Raw genomic sequence first — 16345 nt, forward strand, 5'->3', positions numbered from 1 at the left:
GTTTTGGGCTTCAAGAACATGGTCCTCGCAAGCACAACCAGACGTCACTACGAGATGTCACCGCAGGACGTCATCGCAATCGTAACAAAGTTGGAAGTTGAACGCATCAGTATACATATGTTTCTTGAGGAATATCATTTCGGATACTTCCTTCCCTTGCCTCGCCTTATCTGTTGTTTCTTTTTGGTATTGAACAGAAGGTAAGAAATCATAGGGGAAGATGACATCATGAAAGGAAATTGAAGGTCGGATCGTACACATTGTGCAACTGTCTGTAAAGATAGTCTTTGAATGTACAGTGCGATGCATCCTTTCGATGCAGACGTTATTTCTGGGACAGTGACTCACATGTTCGTATCCCAACTGCTTTCAAACGGTCTTCTCGCGTCGAGACGATACAGTCCCCTTGTTTGCGCTACACTTTCAATGTTGATTTCAGGGCTTTTGACGACGCAAGCAGTCCATGTCGTCGAGAGGCTATCGAGCGTCCTTCTAAATGTCCAACTACGATAAATACGTATCCCAAAATCCCAATGTCCCATTATGTGGCGGTTCGACCTTTGTCAAACCTTGTAATCTCATCACCAGCGAGAAGATCTCCAGATTTCTAAAGCCTAAAGGAGGCGCATGGGTCAGAGCCGTCCCGACGTCCACCTGGAGGGGCAAACTCACCTTCTAGTATGGGTGGGTCAACGGAAACGAACCCCTTCGAAGCGGTTTTCAACGCTTTGGCGAAGGGACCATGAGCGAAGAAGACAGCTTGCATCTCGGGAAATATATTGTCTGAGCTACACGTCAGCAATTGAATTTCATGTGGAGGTCTCAGTGAATCACCCTGCTGTCAGTCGCTCTGAGAGACGCGGAAGATTCGCGAACATACCGTAGCCGTGGTTGCCTTTTGGTCGATAATCTCCCTCATGGATGACCTCGTGCTCGTGCTAACGGCGTTGGCGTCTGGCGTCAATCTTCAATGATTCTCCTCGCGCATGACCGGTACTCACATGATCTGAGATCGCCCACCCTAGATGTGGCACAATGTATATGGGGGCTATCCGATGTCCGTGACTGAAGTGCCATCGCTCCGGCATGGTCTCGTGGGTGTAGCTGACGAGATGTGTCAGCAACCGTTGTCAAAGGTCTGATCTGAGTACTTACACGGCAAAAGTCCCGTTTGACTTGTCAGCAGCTTCGAGCAGCTTGATCAAGTACAGATCGACGTCCGCCCCATGTTTGAAACGCAAGCCAACCGATGGCCATCCTGCGAAGTACATCAGTTCAGTCCATTTTGGCGCAGACATCTTACATCAACTGACCATCTTTGTGTTCGATGGCATCGAATCCATCCTGCCCGAGAATATCGTCGAGGTAGATGATCCTCTCGTTGCTTGTGCTTGCCATGCCTTATGTAATAGTATCAGGGATCAAGCATGCTCGCGCAACGTGTCCTAGTGCAGTGTGCAGATTCTGCTTACCGTGATCTGAAACAATGATCGCATCTACCAATTCCGTCAAATTCCTCTGTGCCAATCCGGTGACGAGACCCCCGATGATTTCGTCGATAACACCCAGACTCTTGTTCACCTCCGCAGAATCGGGCCCTCCTTGATGGCCAGCCTGATCTATGTCCGGGAAGTAAGAAGCAATGAATTCTGGTCGGTCAGTCAATGAGAGGTCGAGCCACTCGAATATCTGATTGAGCTTTGCTGTGGGGTCAAGGTTCTGCGTAGCAGTCAATGATCAGACAAGACGTCAAACAAGTATACAGCCGCTGATACTCACGCGGTACGGCACAAAATAGCTAGGTGACCGTCCAGCCATAGTCACTGGAGGTCCTGGCCTACCTCGAGCGCATAAGCCTGTGACCCTGCTTGGCCTTTGTCGGTAACACTCACCACATGCTGACAGCAGACTTGCGTCCCACTTTCTCCACTACGCTCCAGATCGGTTCTCCCCACCACCACTCGCTATGCCAGCTTTTCTCACTATCAGTATACTTGAAATGACCTCCTTTCCCCTCCCCGAAAGCCTGGGGATCCCAGAAATCATTGGCTATGATCCCATGACTTTCCGGATACAGGCCGGTCATCAATGCCCAGTGATTCGGGAAAGTGAGAGAAGGGAAGACAGGTTGCATGGATTCGGCTCGGAGTCCGTGCGTCGATGTAGCTAGTGCTAAGATGCTGGAGAGGAGATGCGGGTGTGAATCGAGATAGGAAGGCCGGAACCCGTCCAATGATATCAGGAGCGTGGTAGGATGGAAGGAGTGCGTGCCGTTGGAGAGGAGCGGGCGGAGAAGGAATGGTCGTACGGGGAACAGGTATGAGAGGATGATGTTGAGCAGTATTATCAATGGTGGGAGAGATATCAAGTACAAAAACGGTTTTGGGAACTAGAGAAAGATTATTTCGAGAACCATAGCAATTGTATCGACTGCACCACTCACAGCATATCCAAGTATCTCAACTCTCCCCCTAGGTCCCACCGTCTCATCGAGCTTCAAGGGTGCTATCCCTCTGCCCAGCAACGTCTCCTGCTCTTCGTGTGGGCCACCAGCTACAGCTCCGCCCTCGAGAGGGTCTATCGGTGGTCCCGTCCTCATGACCAGCTCGTCACCATCGTCGCCGGACAGGCTCGAACGACGCGAACCTCCACCGGCCTCCATGGCTGGAGTCCTCGTCTTGATTTTCGGTGACATGATGGGGTCGGCTGACTTTTTCGTGAAAGACAAGCGATGGGTGTACGAGACACTTTGTTCTGCTCAAGACATGCTGATGTCTTGCTGCTCAGGCAGAGGGTCAAGTTGGAAATTCAATCGAATGATAAGTTACCTTTGACGACAACAAATCCAGTCAGGCGGCAATGTGGAGGCAAAGGGATCGATCGTTATCGCTTGATTAGCGGGAGTATTTCCGTTCCATTACGACAGCATTAGAGATGGGTTTGTAATCTGATTTTGTAATCTGGCTTTCCCGCCAAGGTGGAGGTCGACGCGTTGGGTTCTCAGGTTTGTCACTTTCCTTTCCAGGACCAGCTCGCATTCCTCCTCTTCGACATCAGCTTCGTTGTGCAGTCACACCTGGGCGAATGAGATCGACCAAGTAGATTGATGGTACAGGGACGTTGACTCGAAGTCTCCAGGACGACACACGACGCCCATAATGTTCCGTCCCTCCCTGCCCATACTTCTCACCCTCACCATCCTCCTCTTCCTCCCCCTCATCCTAGCTTCGTCAGGCGACCGAAACCCGACCTTCCAGCATTGTCTCAAAGGTTGTCAGTTGACATATTGCGATCCCTCTCAACCCCCTATCCCCGCCTATCTGAGAGCGTTCGGATGGACCTGTGCAGAGAACTGCGCGTATGAATGCACGCACAGTTTCACGGACAACATCAGGCCCGGAAGCAGGTTTCATCAGTGTGAGTGGGTGAAGTGCCACCATTGATCCCCTTTGCTGATCCAAGTAACATCACGTCAAGTTTATGGAAAATGGGCGTTCTACCGATTTGGGCCTTTTCAAGAACCATTCTCGATCCTCATGTCGCTCGGTAATCTCTGGGTGAACTTGAAGGGCTTACAGGATCTGAAGAGGAGAGTGAGAGACGAGAACAGGATGAAACCGTGGTTGGTGGCCTTGGGCTGGGTGCAGGTGAACACTTGGGTATGGAGTAGTGTCTTCCATGGAAGAGGTGAGCGCCAGTAGTGGTGCGAACGGTTCTAGGACCCAAGTTGACCATCTCTCGGGTGTGTTGTTTGATCACAGACACACCTACGACTGAACGACTTGACTACTTCTCCGCCACGTTAACCATCGCCTTCACACTCCTGTACACCATCATCCGGATCTTCCATCTCCAAACTCCCCTATCTTCCACACGACTCCTTATCCCCGTTAGTGCCAGTATCGCCTTTCTCGTCCTTTCCCACTTCACCTATCTCCTCTCCTTCCCCGTCACGCCTTCCCCTACGGCTATCACACGGCGTTCAACCTCGTCCTCGCATTGGTACATAACGTCCTATGGATCACCTGGTCCCTCTCTTTCAGGATACGCTTACCGACCTTTTCCGTACTCGGACGTATAATCTCTTTCCCGAGACCCTATCCCCCCCACGAGCCTTACTCTTCGCCAAATCCGAAAGAGGCTTTCACACCCTTATCATTGGTGTTCCTCACAAGTCTCGCGATGAGTCTGGAGTTATTTGACTTTTCGCCGTTGTTCAGATTGGTAGATGCCCATTCGTTATGGCACGCAGCGACGATACCCATCACGATTGCCTGGTGGCAATTCATGATTAACGATGCGATAGAACTAGAAGGCAGTATGTTGGGAGGCAGTAGCGGTGGTGGAGGTGGTTCGAGAAGTGAGAAATTCCCTTTGAGCGGTGGGAACGGCAATAGCAATGGGAGTGGTGGAGGATTGGAGGCGTCGGAGCCACCACGTACGCCGAATTTCGCACAGCTCGCAGCGGGGACGGCAGGAGCATTGAGGAGGAGTCCAAGTCCGAGTCCCAAAATCACAAAGCCAGAGTAGGCGGATCAGAGCGGGAGACGGTGAAGGAGTACTCAGTGGCCAGGGCAGCAGTATATGACGAGGCGCTTCGCGGACAATAAATGAGCTCGATGCAGGAAACCATATTCCTTGAGTATTGGACTCCCATGCATTTCTTCATGTGAGTCTGTACGCCATCTTAAGAACACGACTGCACTTTGTTTGCAACATCCGGAACGATGATTGTTCGCATTAGCTGACGGGGTTCGCTCCACGAAACTTGTACCGCGATTGATCACTCATATGCGTGGAATGCTGCATGACCAATGGTGATTACTTTCGAGAAGAAACAAAACATGATTGAAAAGAACGTTCTTTTGTGCTTGGTGTCTTATATAGAAATGGCGGAAAATGTTGTGTGGTATATCTATCTATCGACTTTGCCTCGAGGATGAGGAACCCTGACGTTTGTGAATAGATGAAGTTGGTTGTTATACAGCTCCTTTGCCGTCTTCGCTCTTGTCTCACCTCCACATAGCTTCCCACTCGGTCATTCGATTCGGCCTCAAATCTCACATCCACTGGTAACTCGCCTTGCTTCCGTTGCGCACCATTGTGCCGTTCATACTGTTCCATGCTCCATCATATCCGACTTTCCCATATTCTCATGCCCTACGCCACCTCGGTCACCACCGTCGTTCCTCTTCTGTTTTGCACCACGACCTACTACTTCACTATCAGCTGGCAGGCTCATTTCAGACACCGCGACATAGCTAACCTTCGACTTGGAAGAACCTCGGACCTCGGCGAGACCGTTAGCTTTAGCGGCCTTGGCTTTAGCAGCGCTGCGAAAACACGATGTAAGTCGAAGACGTCTATGGATTGAGGAGCGCAGACTTACACCTTCTTGTAGGTGGCCTTGTAGAAGCTGAAACGAAATCGAAGTCAGCTGAGAGCTTCTCAGAATGTCTTCTCACACTAAGGTCTCACTTACGCGATGAACAAGAACAAGTAGCTGGTCAAAAGACCACACCCGAAAAGGGCAGCACCTTCACTACCGGCACAGTCGCCGACAGCAGGAAGGCTGGTGTAGGTGGTCGCGAAGTGGTTCCAAGCTAAGAAGACCGAAGCAGCTTTGGTCAGCGCGGCACCCTCGGCACAACCAGATTTGGGGGAGGGGAAAGGGTATAGAAAGAGGAAGCGCAAGGAATGAGGAGTGGGATCTATGTCAAAGACCGTCGACTTGGCCAAGGAAGGTGTAGTGAGGTAGATTTCATAGTTGTGCTTGTTAAGGAATAGCCCTACTGGAGGGTGAAATAGGGAGCGAGAGACGCGGGTACTGGTTGTGCGTGAAACGGTAGGAGAAGAGAAACGTGCTGGCAAAGTAGACGATGAAAAGGTCGATGACGAATTGAGTGATCTGCATGGTTGTGAGATACTTCTTCCACTGTGGATCGTCGCATCAATTAGCGGAACAACAAAAATGACTATGAAATGGACAAACCCAGATCTTGGCACCGCCAGCGGTCGCGTAGTAGTAGTAGTCTGCAAAGGATATCAGTCTGGTGTCCTGTTCGACACGCGGCTAAATACTCACACATGATGACGTGAACGAGGAGGTTGAGAGTGATGACGACCCATTGCTATTCGAGGGTCAGTGGCTGATATGCAGGCCAGTGGAGGAACACCCACGACAGAGGTCTCGCCTTGGAGCTGAGTGTAGCACAAGATAGCGGTAGCAGCGTGGTGGAAGACGTGAAGGAAAGCTAAGTCAGACTACCTGTCAGCATTGGCCTTTCCTCAGCTATAGGCGGTTCCTCGACCGAGATACCGTACTCACCAAGAGGCTTCTTCTTGAGAACAAGGAAAACAGTGTCGATGAGTTCAACGTATTTGATGTAGTAGTTGATCATGTAGTAGGTGACCAAACGCTGTGTCAAGTTGTTGAGCTTCAGATCAAAAAATATGTTGTCACAAGGCGTCCCAACTTACAGGAGTGAAAGCCCTAGGATTGCAGATAGACCAGAAGAAACCGTGCTTGAGGAACAGAGGGAGACTGTATGGGCGAGTACATTAGATCAGCTGGACCTGTCCTCATATAGGCATTTCTCAGCTGGTACGTCAACTCACATCTCTTCAATCATCAACGCGAGAAGAAGACCAGATCCAAGGGTAAGGTAAACGTTGTGGATCTGGAAGGGGACGGTGAGTTTGAAAGGCTGTCGAGACCTAATTGATTGCGTTGTCCGTCAGTATACGCAGTGTCTTTTGATGTCCGTAAGAGGCATGGAGCGTTGGTTGACGCGTTGTTGCCTCCGAATGGAGCGAAACGCACTTCATGAGCTCCCGTCCACCGAAGATGATGAGGAGATAGGTTCCAATGGCAGCGACGACCGCCTTCTGAGTGCTGAGAGGAGACTGTCCCGGGACCCATGTCTTGAGCTCAAGAGGGGCTTTGGGGATGCCGGAAGCGTCCCAGAGAGTGGTGAGCGTGGTGTAGATGGGTCCAGGACCGGGTGTCCAAGCGTCGAAGGGGAACATTTTGGATTTTGGGCGAGAGTTGAGATGACTAGGTAGTAAAGGAAGTGAGTGTCAAGGTGGTGGGTATGGATCAAAGAGCGTGGCCTTTTCGAGCTGTACAATGATAGAGAGACAAAGGTGTCTATGTGAGGATGTCCTGTAGGTCACAGTAGTATAAGTCGGAGAGATGAGAGATGTAGGAAACGAAAAGACAGAGAGAGAGAGAGAGAGAGAGAGAGAGAGAGAGAGAGAGAGCACACATGTTTTTCTTGTTTTTTTTCGTCGCCTCGTCCAATGGTCAGGGTTTGTGACCCGAGCGCGACGTCTGTTTGGTATTAGTAATTTCCTAATCGGGGAGTTTGATCTACCCATCTCCCAGCTTTTGTAATCCGGTATTACAACGATGCGTCGTAACCGGATCCCTTATTTGGATTCAAGGGGTTTTCATTTGTCTGCGTGGATATCGGCGTGCTCGTCTCGTGGATCTGTATTTTCCGGACTTTTCGGCCAGACTCCGTGTCCTCTCATGCATGGCCGGGACATAGTGGTAGTGATCCTGATGGGAGATGGGGAAGACAGCGCAAGCTTCACGGCCGTGTCCCACAGCGTGGATGTACATTGGAACTGCATGGCCAGGACATTAGAGGTATGGAGAGACATGACCCAGTAGTCCCTTTCCCGCGGGGATGGGCGTGGTGACACCCGCTTCTTCGCTACTAACCACCTGTCTGTTATGTAGAGACATCTTGTAAGTGAGATCGTTCTGCATGGAGCATGTCACTTTTCATCAAGGAGTGCGTTGGTACGGGTCGTTAATTTAACATGACACATACACATGTGGTGATGTTGGTGTGCTTGACGTCCTTGCCGTATGCATGTACCCTACCTCTCACTGCTTCTTCCCCACGTCGACAGCAGGACCTTTCTCACCGAAGATTGGATCTTTGTCGAACCACGTCAATCCTCTTATTCTTTGCCATTCTTCCCCAGACTTCTCACCCTCTTCCCCCGTACACATATCCCATCTTTCCGCTTCGACAGGATAACTTCCGACCATCTCGAACCCCCCTTCCAGGTCCTGGATCAGAGCATGACCCACTCCTGCGGGGACCAACATAGCATCTCCTTTCTTCACTTCGGCCAATATCTTTCCCGTGTTGTCGTCCGTGGCAGAACCGCCGAAACAAAGTCTCGCAGAACCGTTGACTACAACGAGTAACTCGTGCGTCGTGGAATGATAATGATGTTGCTTGTACATTGTATATCGCCATGCGGGTTTCACCACCCCAACAGAGGTCAGGTGTGTCTCAACCCCTCGAGCAGTGAGAGACGGTGGGAAGACGGAACGGTAGATCAGCAGAGGGAACGAATGGAGTGATGTATTTGGGAAGTTGTGGATGGCGGGTATTTGATGTTTGGAGATACGGAGATCTGTCAGTGGTGTAGGCGCGAGAGAAGGCATCGTGTTATTGGTAGTGACTGTCGAGCCCTAGACGAATTGGCTATGATGGTTCAGTGTCAGAAGCTGTTGTCGCTCATTCTACATGTGAGCGCGGACCAGTTTAGAAGATGGAGAATAGTGTAAGTGGACGTGACGTCATGTACAGAGGAGATCAACGTCCCGGCGGAGTGGCAGTTTGGCTTGAGGCGGCCATGCAACGCATGTGGTTGCGTCGTTGAGTCATGGCCTTGAATAGTGCGACTCTGACGGGAGGCGCGCGATAGAGAGACGCGCGATAGAGAGATTGGCCCTATCGCAATGTGCTTGACCAAGATGAAAGGACTAGCTATGACAGTCCTGGTCGTACCAGGTAGCCATCGAATATTCAGCCCGAAACGACAGGTAAAGTCGACAATACTCGATCACTTCACCACTCCTGCAGTATGATTGGTTGCGCACGTTTGAGGGTGACCATAGTCCCTTATTGCCAAGGTGTATTTCTCGATTTATCACTCGTCCAGCTGCAGAATACTCGCAGGACGATCCTCTTTTGCGGGACTATCGGGCAACCCTGATCACAAAGAGTATAAGTTACAGGGACGAGTTGCGGTAACGGCACGCCTATTGAGAAAGACGAACGATAACGTGTGCCTAATTGTGTCGTGATGGGATCCGTTTTATTTATTTTCCCATACCACGAATTATCATCGGCCGCCCTTAAACGAGGAATAGTCGTGGTCAAGCTACGACATAATAGTGATGAAATATGCCCCACCATTTTATTCCACTCCCTTCCTTCCTTTTGCTCTTCCATCATCTCTCATCTGAATCTCATCCACTCCTATCGTAGGTTGAAACAAGCAAACACTCCATACAAAATGTCCGTCGTCACCAAAGTCTTTGCTCGTCAGGTATGTTGAACGGTTGCTGTCCTCGCTGCGCCCATGTCCCTTCACCTTCTTTAGCCTGCCTTGGACTTCCGCTGACCTCTATCTTTTTGCACACAGATCTTCGACTCTCGAGATAAGTTCCCATCCCTTTGCTACCTTTCACAATGGGGCTGCGGTGCTTGTGCTCTGCCGAAGGCGAGGCAGTAGAACGTTCGGCAGAGCACTACACCATCATCGACTCACCACATTATCGTCTCGTCCGCATGCTAACGTTGACCTTCCTTCCGCGCTGCTTTGTCCTTCCCGTTCTTTCTGGTCACCCCTCGCCTGTCCTTCATGGATTGACGACTATACGTAACCCTACTGTGGAGGTCGATGTCCACACCGAGAAGGGCCGATACAGGTCCCAAGTCCCCTCTGGTGCTTCCACCGGTGCCCACGAGGCCGTTGAGTTGAGAGATGGTGGTGCCCCCTACGTGGGCAAGGGTGAGCTGCTTGGTGAATGATACCTGCGACTCTTTGCTGACTGTCCTTGGTGTACTAGGTGTCTCCAAGGCCGTTTCCAACGTCAACGACATCATCGCCCCCGCTCTCATCGAGTCCAAGCTCCCCGTCACCTCCCAGAAGGAGATTGATGACCTCCTCATCAAGCTCGACGGTACTGACAACAAGGGCAAGCTCGGTGCTAACGCTATCCTCGGTGTCTCCATGGCTGTCTCTGAGGCCGCCGCTGCCGACAAGGTAAGCTGAAAGGGCTGCATCACTCGGCTGGCCAGCTGACATACCTCGATCCGTTATCCGCGTAGGGTCTTCCCCTCTACGCTTACCTCGCTGGCCTCGCCGGTGTCTCTGAGCCTTACGTCCTTCCCGTCCCTGCCTTCAACGTCATCAACGGCGGTTCTCACGCCGGTAACGCTCTTGCCTTCCAGGAGTTCATGCTCCTCCCCACTGGCGCAACTTCTTTCGCTGAGGCTCTCAAGCTCGGCTCCGAGACTTACCACACCTTGAAGAAGGTCATCACCAAGAAGTACGGTATCGACGGTGAGTGAAGCCTGTTTTTCCACACGGAGCTAGAACTGATTGGTTCCCAGCTGCCAACGTCGGTGACGAGGGTGGTTTCGCCCCCAACGTCTCCGGTGCTGAGGAATCCCTCGACCTCCTCACCGAGGCTATCAAGCAGGCTGGTTACACCGGCAAGATCCAGATCGGTCTCGACGTCGCCTCTTCCGAGTTCTTCAAGGACGGCAAGTACGACCTTGACTTCAAGGTGAGCGCTCTTCCCATCGATCTGTTGAACATTCACTTACCCGACGTCTTTTCCCGCAGAACCCCAACTCGGATCCTTCCAAGTGGCTCACCGGTGAACAGCTTGCCAACCTCTACCACTCTTACTGTGACAAGTACGACATCTGCTCCATCGAGGACCCCTTCCACGAGGATGACTTCGACGCTTGGGCTCACTACAACTCCACTGCCAAGATCCAGATCGTTGGTGATGACCTTTTGGTCACCAACCCTCGAAGGATCAAGATGGCTATCGAGAAGAAGGCTTGTAACGCCCTTCTTCTTAAAGTGTGTCAGAAATCTCTGCGAAGACAAGCCGTTACTAATGTTGCCATCCCAGGTGAACCAAATCGGTACCGTTTCTGAGTCCATCCAGGCGTAAGTGGTATATCGGCTCGTCCAGCGAGTTGCTGCTTATCTTTCCACAGCGTCCAACTCTCTCAGTCTAACGGTTGGGGTGTGATGACCTCCCACCGATCCGGTGAGACCGAGTCCACCTACATTGCCGACCTTGCTGTTGCTCTCAGGACTGGGTAAGTGTTTTCGGAGCATCTCAGGGCATTTTTAAGAATCAGATAGCTAAAGCCAGCCACAGTGAGATCAAGACCGGTGCCCCTTGTCGATCCGAGCGTGTTGCGAGTAAGTCCTCTAAGCAGGATGGCGTTATGTGGACACTGCGCTGACCCTCATCACAGAGTACAACCAACTTCTCCGAATTGAGTAAGCTTGATCACGATTACCCTCGCACTCGCTTCATCCACTGACCTTCTACTCTTTCAACAGGGAGGAGCTTGCTGGCAAGTCCATCTTCGCCGGTGCCAAGGGCCTCGCCCGAGGTACCACCGCTCCTGAGCTCCACTCCACCAAGTAAATGTTGTGCTTGAGCTTGACTAGTACTTGGCCATGTGTCCTGGATGAGATAGTGAAAGAATTCATGCATGCGATAGAAAGTCGTCCTTGATGCATAAATTTTTGTAGTCCAGTAATCCTCTCATCGTCGTAGTCCATAGTGAAAGATTGCGAAAACATGTCCACCTCCACCTCGCGTCAATGAAACCGCACAATCGACATGACATGACTTTGGTGCTCATTCTTGTTTGTATGCTTCTATCGTATCTCAAACATCATGGCGACGGCAGAACAACAGAAGATAGCAACGAGGAAGCTGACTCATTGGATAGAGAACGAGAAGAAGATCGTGGGTCTGAAGTAGGGAGCGATGGTGACATTATAGTGACTTTCTGCTTACCTTGACCTCTGGTTCCAGGTCACTTATCGGGACGTCTCTAGAGAGATAGGATGTCATGTCAACGTTGCGAAGAAGTACGTTGACTATATAACCTTGTTGGGTCTCATTCTCCAAGTCTCATACACCACTACTTCAATTCTATCCATCTTCGATCGCATGAAAGGCTTACCATTCGTTCGTCGCCAGTCTCCTCCTCGTACATCTCTCCGCCCACCCATCCCTCTCTCCAACATATCTCTTGACCGGTCACCTACTCCTCCACTCGACACTCACCGAAACTGTCATCCCACCACCATCAACAGCACCTATCAACCCCACAGCCACTCAATCTCTGCGAGGTCTCGCAGGCGCAGGGATGGTCAGAATTGTCGATATGGACCAGACCTCAGATGGGGGTAATTCGGAACATGATGAAGATGATGAGTTGGCGCAAGAAGAAGTGGGGAACGATAAAGGTTTCATGGGTGAGGATACGGGGCCTGGGAGCGGGCTGGATGGAAACAGTATAAAGGGAGGAGAAGGAGAGGATGTACCGGAGAAGGAAGAGGTGAATAGATGGGGTGTGGTTCTGGTAGGACAAGAAGGATTGGAAGGTGGGTCGGTTGATCGAGCGCCTTGTTTCAAAAGTACTCTTGGCTTACTAACATCGGCTGTGTGTCTAAATCTTGTGTCGACAGAGAAGAAAAAGCTCTTTCGAGAAGACTCGCTCAACATACATGTTTACGCCCTTGCGCCCTCACCAGTCAACGTGAGTCCTCTTCCCTCCTTGTCACACACTATATTACATGCTCATTCTCGCTCTTCCGATCGCAGGACCCAGCCCAATATCTCATTCCTAATCTCGCACTGCATCAACATCCCAAGTACCATGACCCAGCCACGTACGGCACGATCACGGGAGAAGGGTTCAAGACCAAGACAGCACCGATGGGAACTGAGAAGAAGGCGATGAAAGATGGGGGTATGGATTGGGGTGGTGGAAAGAAGGCAGAGGTGAAGAAGAGCGGGAAGAATGAAGAGGTGAAGCAACAAGACTCAGTGAAGAAGAGCGAGACGAAGTCAGAGGTAAATGCCAAAGAGGAAGCGAGGAAGGTGAGCTATTTCAATCATGGTTAGCCACATGGGTTGCACGACCTCAATTCAGCCACTTGTACAGCCCGAGACCAAGACAGCTACCCCATCTGCTTCATCATCGAAGACGGCTGCGAAAGTTGGGTCATCGCAACGGAACAAGAAACGAGTCATCCAATCCGATACAGAAGAGGACGAGGAAGAGACAACGCCAGCTGGGACTACCTCGAACACGCCTCAGACGAAAGCCTCGTCTTCCGCCAAAGGCTCTGCGAACAAGGTCCAAGCTGAACCTACATCGTCTATGGTGCGACGAGAAGATCAAGCGGCTATGGAAGCTATGATGAGCATGGACATGGATGTGGATATGGAAATGGGCTTGTCGGATGACGAAACTCCCGCCAGCACGAAGAAGGGCAAGAAGGGGAACGACGAGTCTGCGGTCAAGGTTAAGAGAGAACCTGGGGAGAGTGGCAGGAAGAAGAGAAAGGTCAAGAAAAGTGAAACGGTTCAGAATGAGAAGGGTTATATGGGTAAGTTATCACATTCACCACTAGCGTCCACAATGCCGGGGATGTTTCCTGATAGCATGCTGACTCGTTTCAACAGTCACTAGAGACGTTTACGTTTACGAATCGTATTCTGGTGAATCAGACACAGAAGAGGAATCGCAGACGAAAACGAAAACGAAAGCCAAGACCCAAACGTCGTCCGTGGCATCAAGCAAACCGCCACTGCAGGCGAGAGGGTCGAGCGCGTCAATCGGAAGTGGGAAAGAAGATAAGAAACCATTTGGAGGTGGAAACAGTGCGAAACCCAAGACATCGGGTAAGCCTGCGACGGGTCAGAGTACACTGAAGGGCTTCTTCACGAAGAAATAGAGGTGTCAGGGTGAGGGCGCTTCCGTCTGCTACCGTGAGATCTAAGTGACGCTCGCTCTCGCAGCTCCGGCAGGAAGATCAGCGTTGACCCCCAATGTAGCATCGCTGTACAATGACATCAAAGTGGACAGGCGACACTGTTTCACGCCTATGGTCTTCGTGAACTCCCATGGGGTACGATAGATTACGCGAAGCTATCTTACAACTGATCCTCTGATATATTCTCACAATCTGAGAAGCCTTTCACGTCCTGCTTGTTGCGCGTAGTGGTGGTCTTCTCTTCTATCTGCTTCCTTTGCTCCTCATACCCTTCTTGCCATTACGTCTCTCGTTTCGCTCGCCTTGACATAGCTCTCACGTCACTTCGCTGTGCTGATTCGCCAAATCTCCCTTTGATAAGTGGAAAAAGCTGATCCTTTGTAGTCGTCACTTGAGGTGCTACTGTGCTCTCTAGTCTTTCTAAGCGAGATGACAAAGAGCCTCAGATTCAGCACTCGCCCTCGCCACTCGCCTTCTCACCTCTCCTTATTACATATACTGACTATCCCCTCACATTTCATTGTTGCCCGCTGCCGCTCACCATACACCTAATCCTGACCCAAGTCACAGAGGTCCATCACAATACATACCTGCACAACCGCAAGCTGTGACACTGTCACCGCAATCGCCGTTTGACTGTACCGTATCGTCGACTCAATACTACAAACTCGCAGACATGAGTTTTCGGAGTTTCGCATCTCAATTCCCAAGATCCGCATCGCGCTTCGTCCCGACAGGAGGGACGCAGACCGCGACGGGTATACCATCCTTATTCTCTCGATTTGCGCCGACCGGGCCCACCCCATCCTATAACCCCACCTTCACCGAACCGTCTTTCGGTCCCGCCTCGTTCTTCAATAGACCTCAGCCAGTTCCTTTTTCCCAGCCTGATCCGTCTGAAGTTAAAATTGCGATACATCCCGTGGGCAAAGAGCTCCTCAGATCACATGGAATCACACAGCCTTCTCGCGCAGATTTGAATGTGCTGCTCGGAAAGGGTCTCGCGACCGTTGTAGGAGGTACGGATGGTACTTCGCCGTTCACCGCTCCATCAGCACAATCCTTTGCAGTCCGGAATGCGGTCGCACAGCAATTCTCCAGTCGATTGGGACTGCATGTCAACCATCCTACGGTACAAAGCGTGACGGATACCTACCTGAGTAGGAATGCTCATTTGTTTGAGGATGACGATGAGGATAACGAGTCATTGCCCTATGGAGCTCCCATGGGATCTGGTTTCCCACCACCTAGGACGGCGCCCCCATACCGGCAATCCCAGAAGCCATATGGGATGCCACAGGGTGCGATCCCACCTTGGGGATCGAGATACATGTATGGGAACAGGGTCCCTGTCGGTGAGAACTCTTACATGTATTTTCCCTCTAATCAACCATCCACTCCTGGAGGCACACCTCAGACCACAACTACTACTGCTGCTACGCCTCAGTCGGACCCATCTCCATCGATTTGGACCAAGGGCGTCAATCCGAATTTCACCAGTGAAAAGTGGGACAGACCCACTACCGTCGGTGAGGCTTTGAACCAGTGGGTCTCGGCACAGCGCACTCTTGCCAAAGATGATACGGAGAGATACACCGACAATATCTCATCTGCCTCGCACATCTGGCTGACAGCAAAGAACGACTTTGATAACAAGTGGAGACGAGCTTCGGTGGCTTTTGGTGATCTGGCCTATTCGGTTCAACAGACCAGAGATCCGGATCTGATGAGGAAATTCGCAGGGCTCCAGAAAAACCTGAACCAGGTGACAGAGGCACAGAAGAGGGAAAGAGAGGCGTCGACGTTGATCTTCAAGATCCATCAGGACAGATCCAAGTCCATGAGTCGGTCTATGGACATGTCGGATCTGGGATCGAAGTTGTAAGATGATGAACTGACCATGGACGAGGCGAAAGAGGCATGGGAGAAGTATCCCGGTTTGTCAAAGGGTTCTGGAACGGGCGGTGAGTCATTCCTTCTCATGGATGCTTCCTTTCCTACTCAGATTCAACGCATCAGCCACGATCAGGCGATGCTCGTACGGTCGGAATTTGACCTGAGCTGATGATGATGACATCATCTGTCGTAGGTTCGAAAGAATTCTCGCCTTGGGACCAGCTCATGAGCAAGACGCGACGAACGCGGAACTCAACTATCTGATCGAGTCGCGATGATTGGCGACATGACAAATGAGTCAGCGAACGGGTAGCATTCAGACGTGTGAATAACATAGAAAATATAGTGTACATAGGTTATAGGTACTTAGAAGTGATACGTGAGCGATGAACCGGTGATCATAAGTTACAGTAGAACACTCACTGCTCTCATCTGGCTGGTCTTGTGGTCGACTCCAGATGCCCCGAGTCGTTTCGCCACATACACAGCAAGGCTTTTGTTGTCCGCGCCTCGATCAATATTACGACTTAGCAAAGCGGTTTGGGTCTTGTCCTGTCACTGAGTACAGAATGCCAGTTGATTCAGC

At 51.1% G+C, this 16345-nt stretch overlaps 7 protein-coding genes across 7 annotated transcripts; 4 read left to right on the plus strand and 3 right to left on the minus strand.

Annotated features, from left to right (window-relative positions):
- Window positions 1-504: 504 nt before the first annotated feature.
- On the minus strand, window positions 505-2695 carry IAR55_000727 (uncharacterized protein; the record flags this gene model as incomplete). Its single annotated transcript, XM_066943861.1, has 10 exons — window positions 505-614; window positions 673-783; window positions 881-938; window positions 1002-1104; window positions 1156-1258; window positions 1314-1400; window positions 1473-1719; window positions 1780-1837; window positions 1893-2389; window positions 2444-2695. 10 exons carry the CDS (start codon window positions 2693-2695, stop codon window positions 505-507), a joined length of 1626 nt encoding a protein of 541 aa, XP_066805062.1.
- A 463-nt stretch (window positions 2696-3158) lies between these two features.
- IAR55_000728 (uncharacterized protein) lies at window positions 3159-4530 on the plus strand (the record flags this gene model as incomplete). Its single annotated transcript, XM_066943862.1, has 3 exons — window positions 3159-3417; window positions 3478-3687; window positions 4139-4530. 3 exons carry the CDS (start codon window positions 3159-3161, stop codon window positions 4528-4530), a joined length of 861 nt encoding a protein of 286 aa, XP_066805063.1.
- A 630-nt stretch (window positions 4531-5160) lies between these two features.
- On the minus strand, window positions 5161-7029 carry IAR55_000729 (uncharacterized protein; the record flags this gene model as incomplete). The annotated part of the gene is made up of 12 exons (XM_066943863.1): window positions 5161-5211; window positions 5267-5333; window positions 5390-5416; window positions 5483-5603; window positions 5794-5935; window positions 5993-6033; window positions 6086-6131; window positions 6181-6254; window positions 6329-6419; window positions 6481-6544; window positions 6619-6717; window positions 6824-7029. 12 exons carry the CDS (start codon window positions 7027-7029, stop codon window positions 5161-5163), a joined length of 1029 nt encoding a protein of 342 aa, XP_066805064.1.
- Window positions 7030-7897: 868 nt separating this feature from the next.
- Window positions 7898-8470, minus strand: IAR55_000730 (uncharacterized protein; the record flags this gene model as incomplete). Its single annotated transcript, XM_066943864.1, has 1 exon — window positions 7898-8470. One exon carries the CDS (start codon window positions 8468-8470, stop codon window positions 7898-7900), a length of 573 nt encoding a protein of 190 aa, XP_066805065.1.
- A 1132-nt stretch (window positions 8471-9602) lies between these two features.
- IAR55_000731 (phosphopyruvate hydratase) lies at window positions 9603-11494 on the plus strand (the record flags this gene model as incomplete). The annotated part of the gene is made up of 10 exons (XM_066943865.1): window positions 9603-9825; window positions 9884-10080; window positions 10146-10380; window positions 10431-10606; window positions 10666-10911; window positions 10964-11001; window positions 11052-11156; window positions 11219-11262; window positions 11319-11343; window positions 11407-11494. 10 exons carry the CDS (start codon window positions 9603-9605, stop codon window positions 11492-11494), a joined length of 1377 nt encoding a protein of 458 aa, XP_066805066.1.
- Window positions 11495-11749: 255 nt separating this feature from the next.
- IAR55_000732 (uncharacterized protein) lies at window positions 11750-13824 on the plus strand (the record flags this gene model as incomplete). The annotated part of the gene is made up of 7 exons (XM_066943866.1): window positions 11750-11821; window positions 11891-11946; window positions 12059-12465; window positions 12550-12620; window positions 12686-12964; window positions 13029-13476; window positions 13553-13824. 7 exons carry the CDS (start codon window positions 11750-11752, stop codon window positions 13822-13824), a joined length of 1605 nt encoding a protein of 534 aa, XP_066805067.1.
- Window positions 13825-14539: 715 nt separating this feature from the next.
- IAR55_000733 (uncharacterized protein) lies at window positions 14540-15748 on the plus strand (the record flags this gene model as incomplete). Its single annotated transcript, XM_066943867.1, has 1 exon — window positions 14540-15748. One exon carries the CDS (start codon window positions 14540-14542, stop codon window positions 15746-15748), a length of 1209 nt encoding a protein of 402 aa, XP_066805068.1.
- Between the last annotated feature and the right edge of the window lie 597 nt (window positions 15749-16345).

This window comes from Kwoniella newhampshirensis, chromosome 2 (assembly GCF_039105145.1).
Source record: "Kwoniella newhampshirensis strain CBS 13917 chromosome 2, whole genome shotgun sequence".
NCBI classification, from domain to species: domain Eukaryota; kingdom Fungi; phylum Basidiomycota; class Tremellomycetes; order Tremellales; family Cryptococcaceae; genus Kwoniella; species Kwoniella newhampshirensis.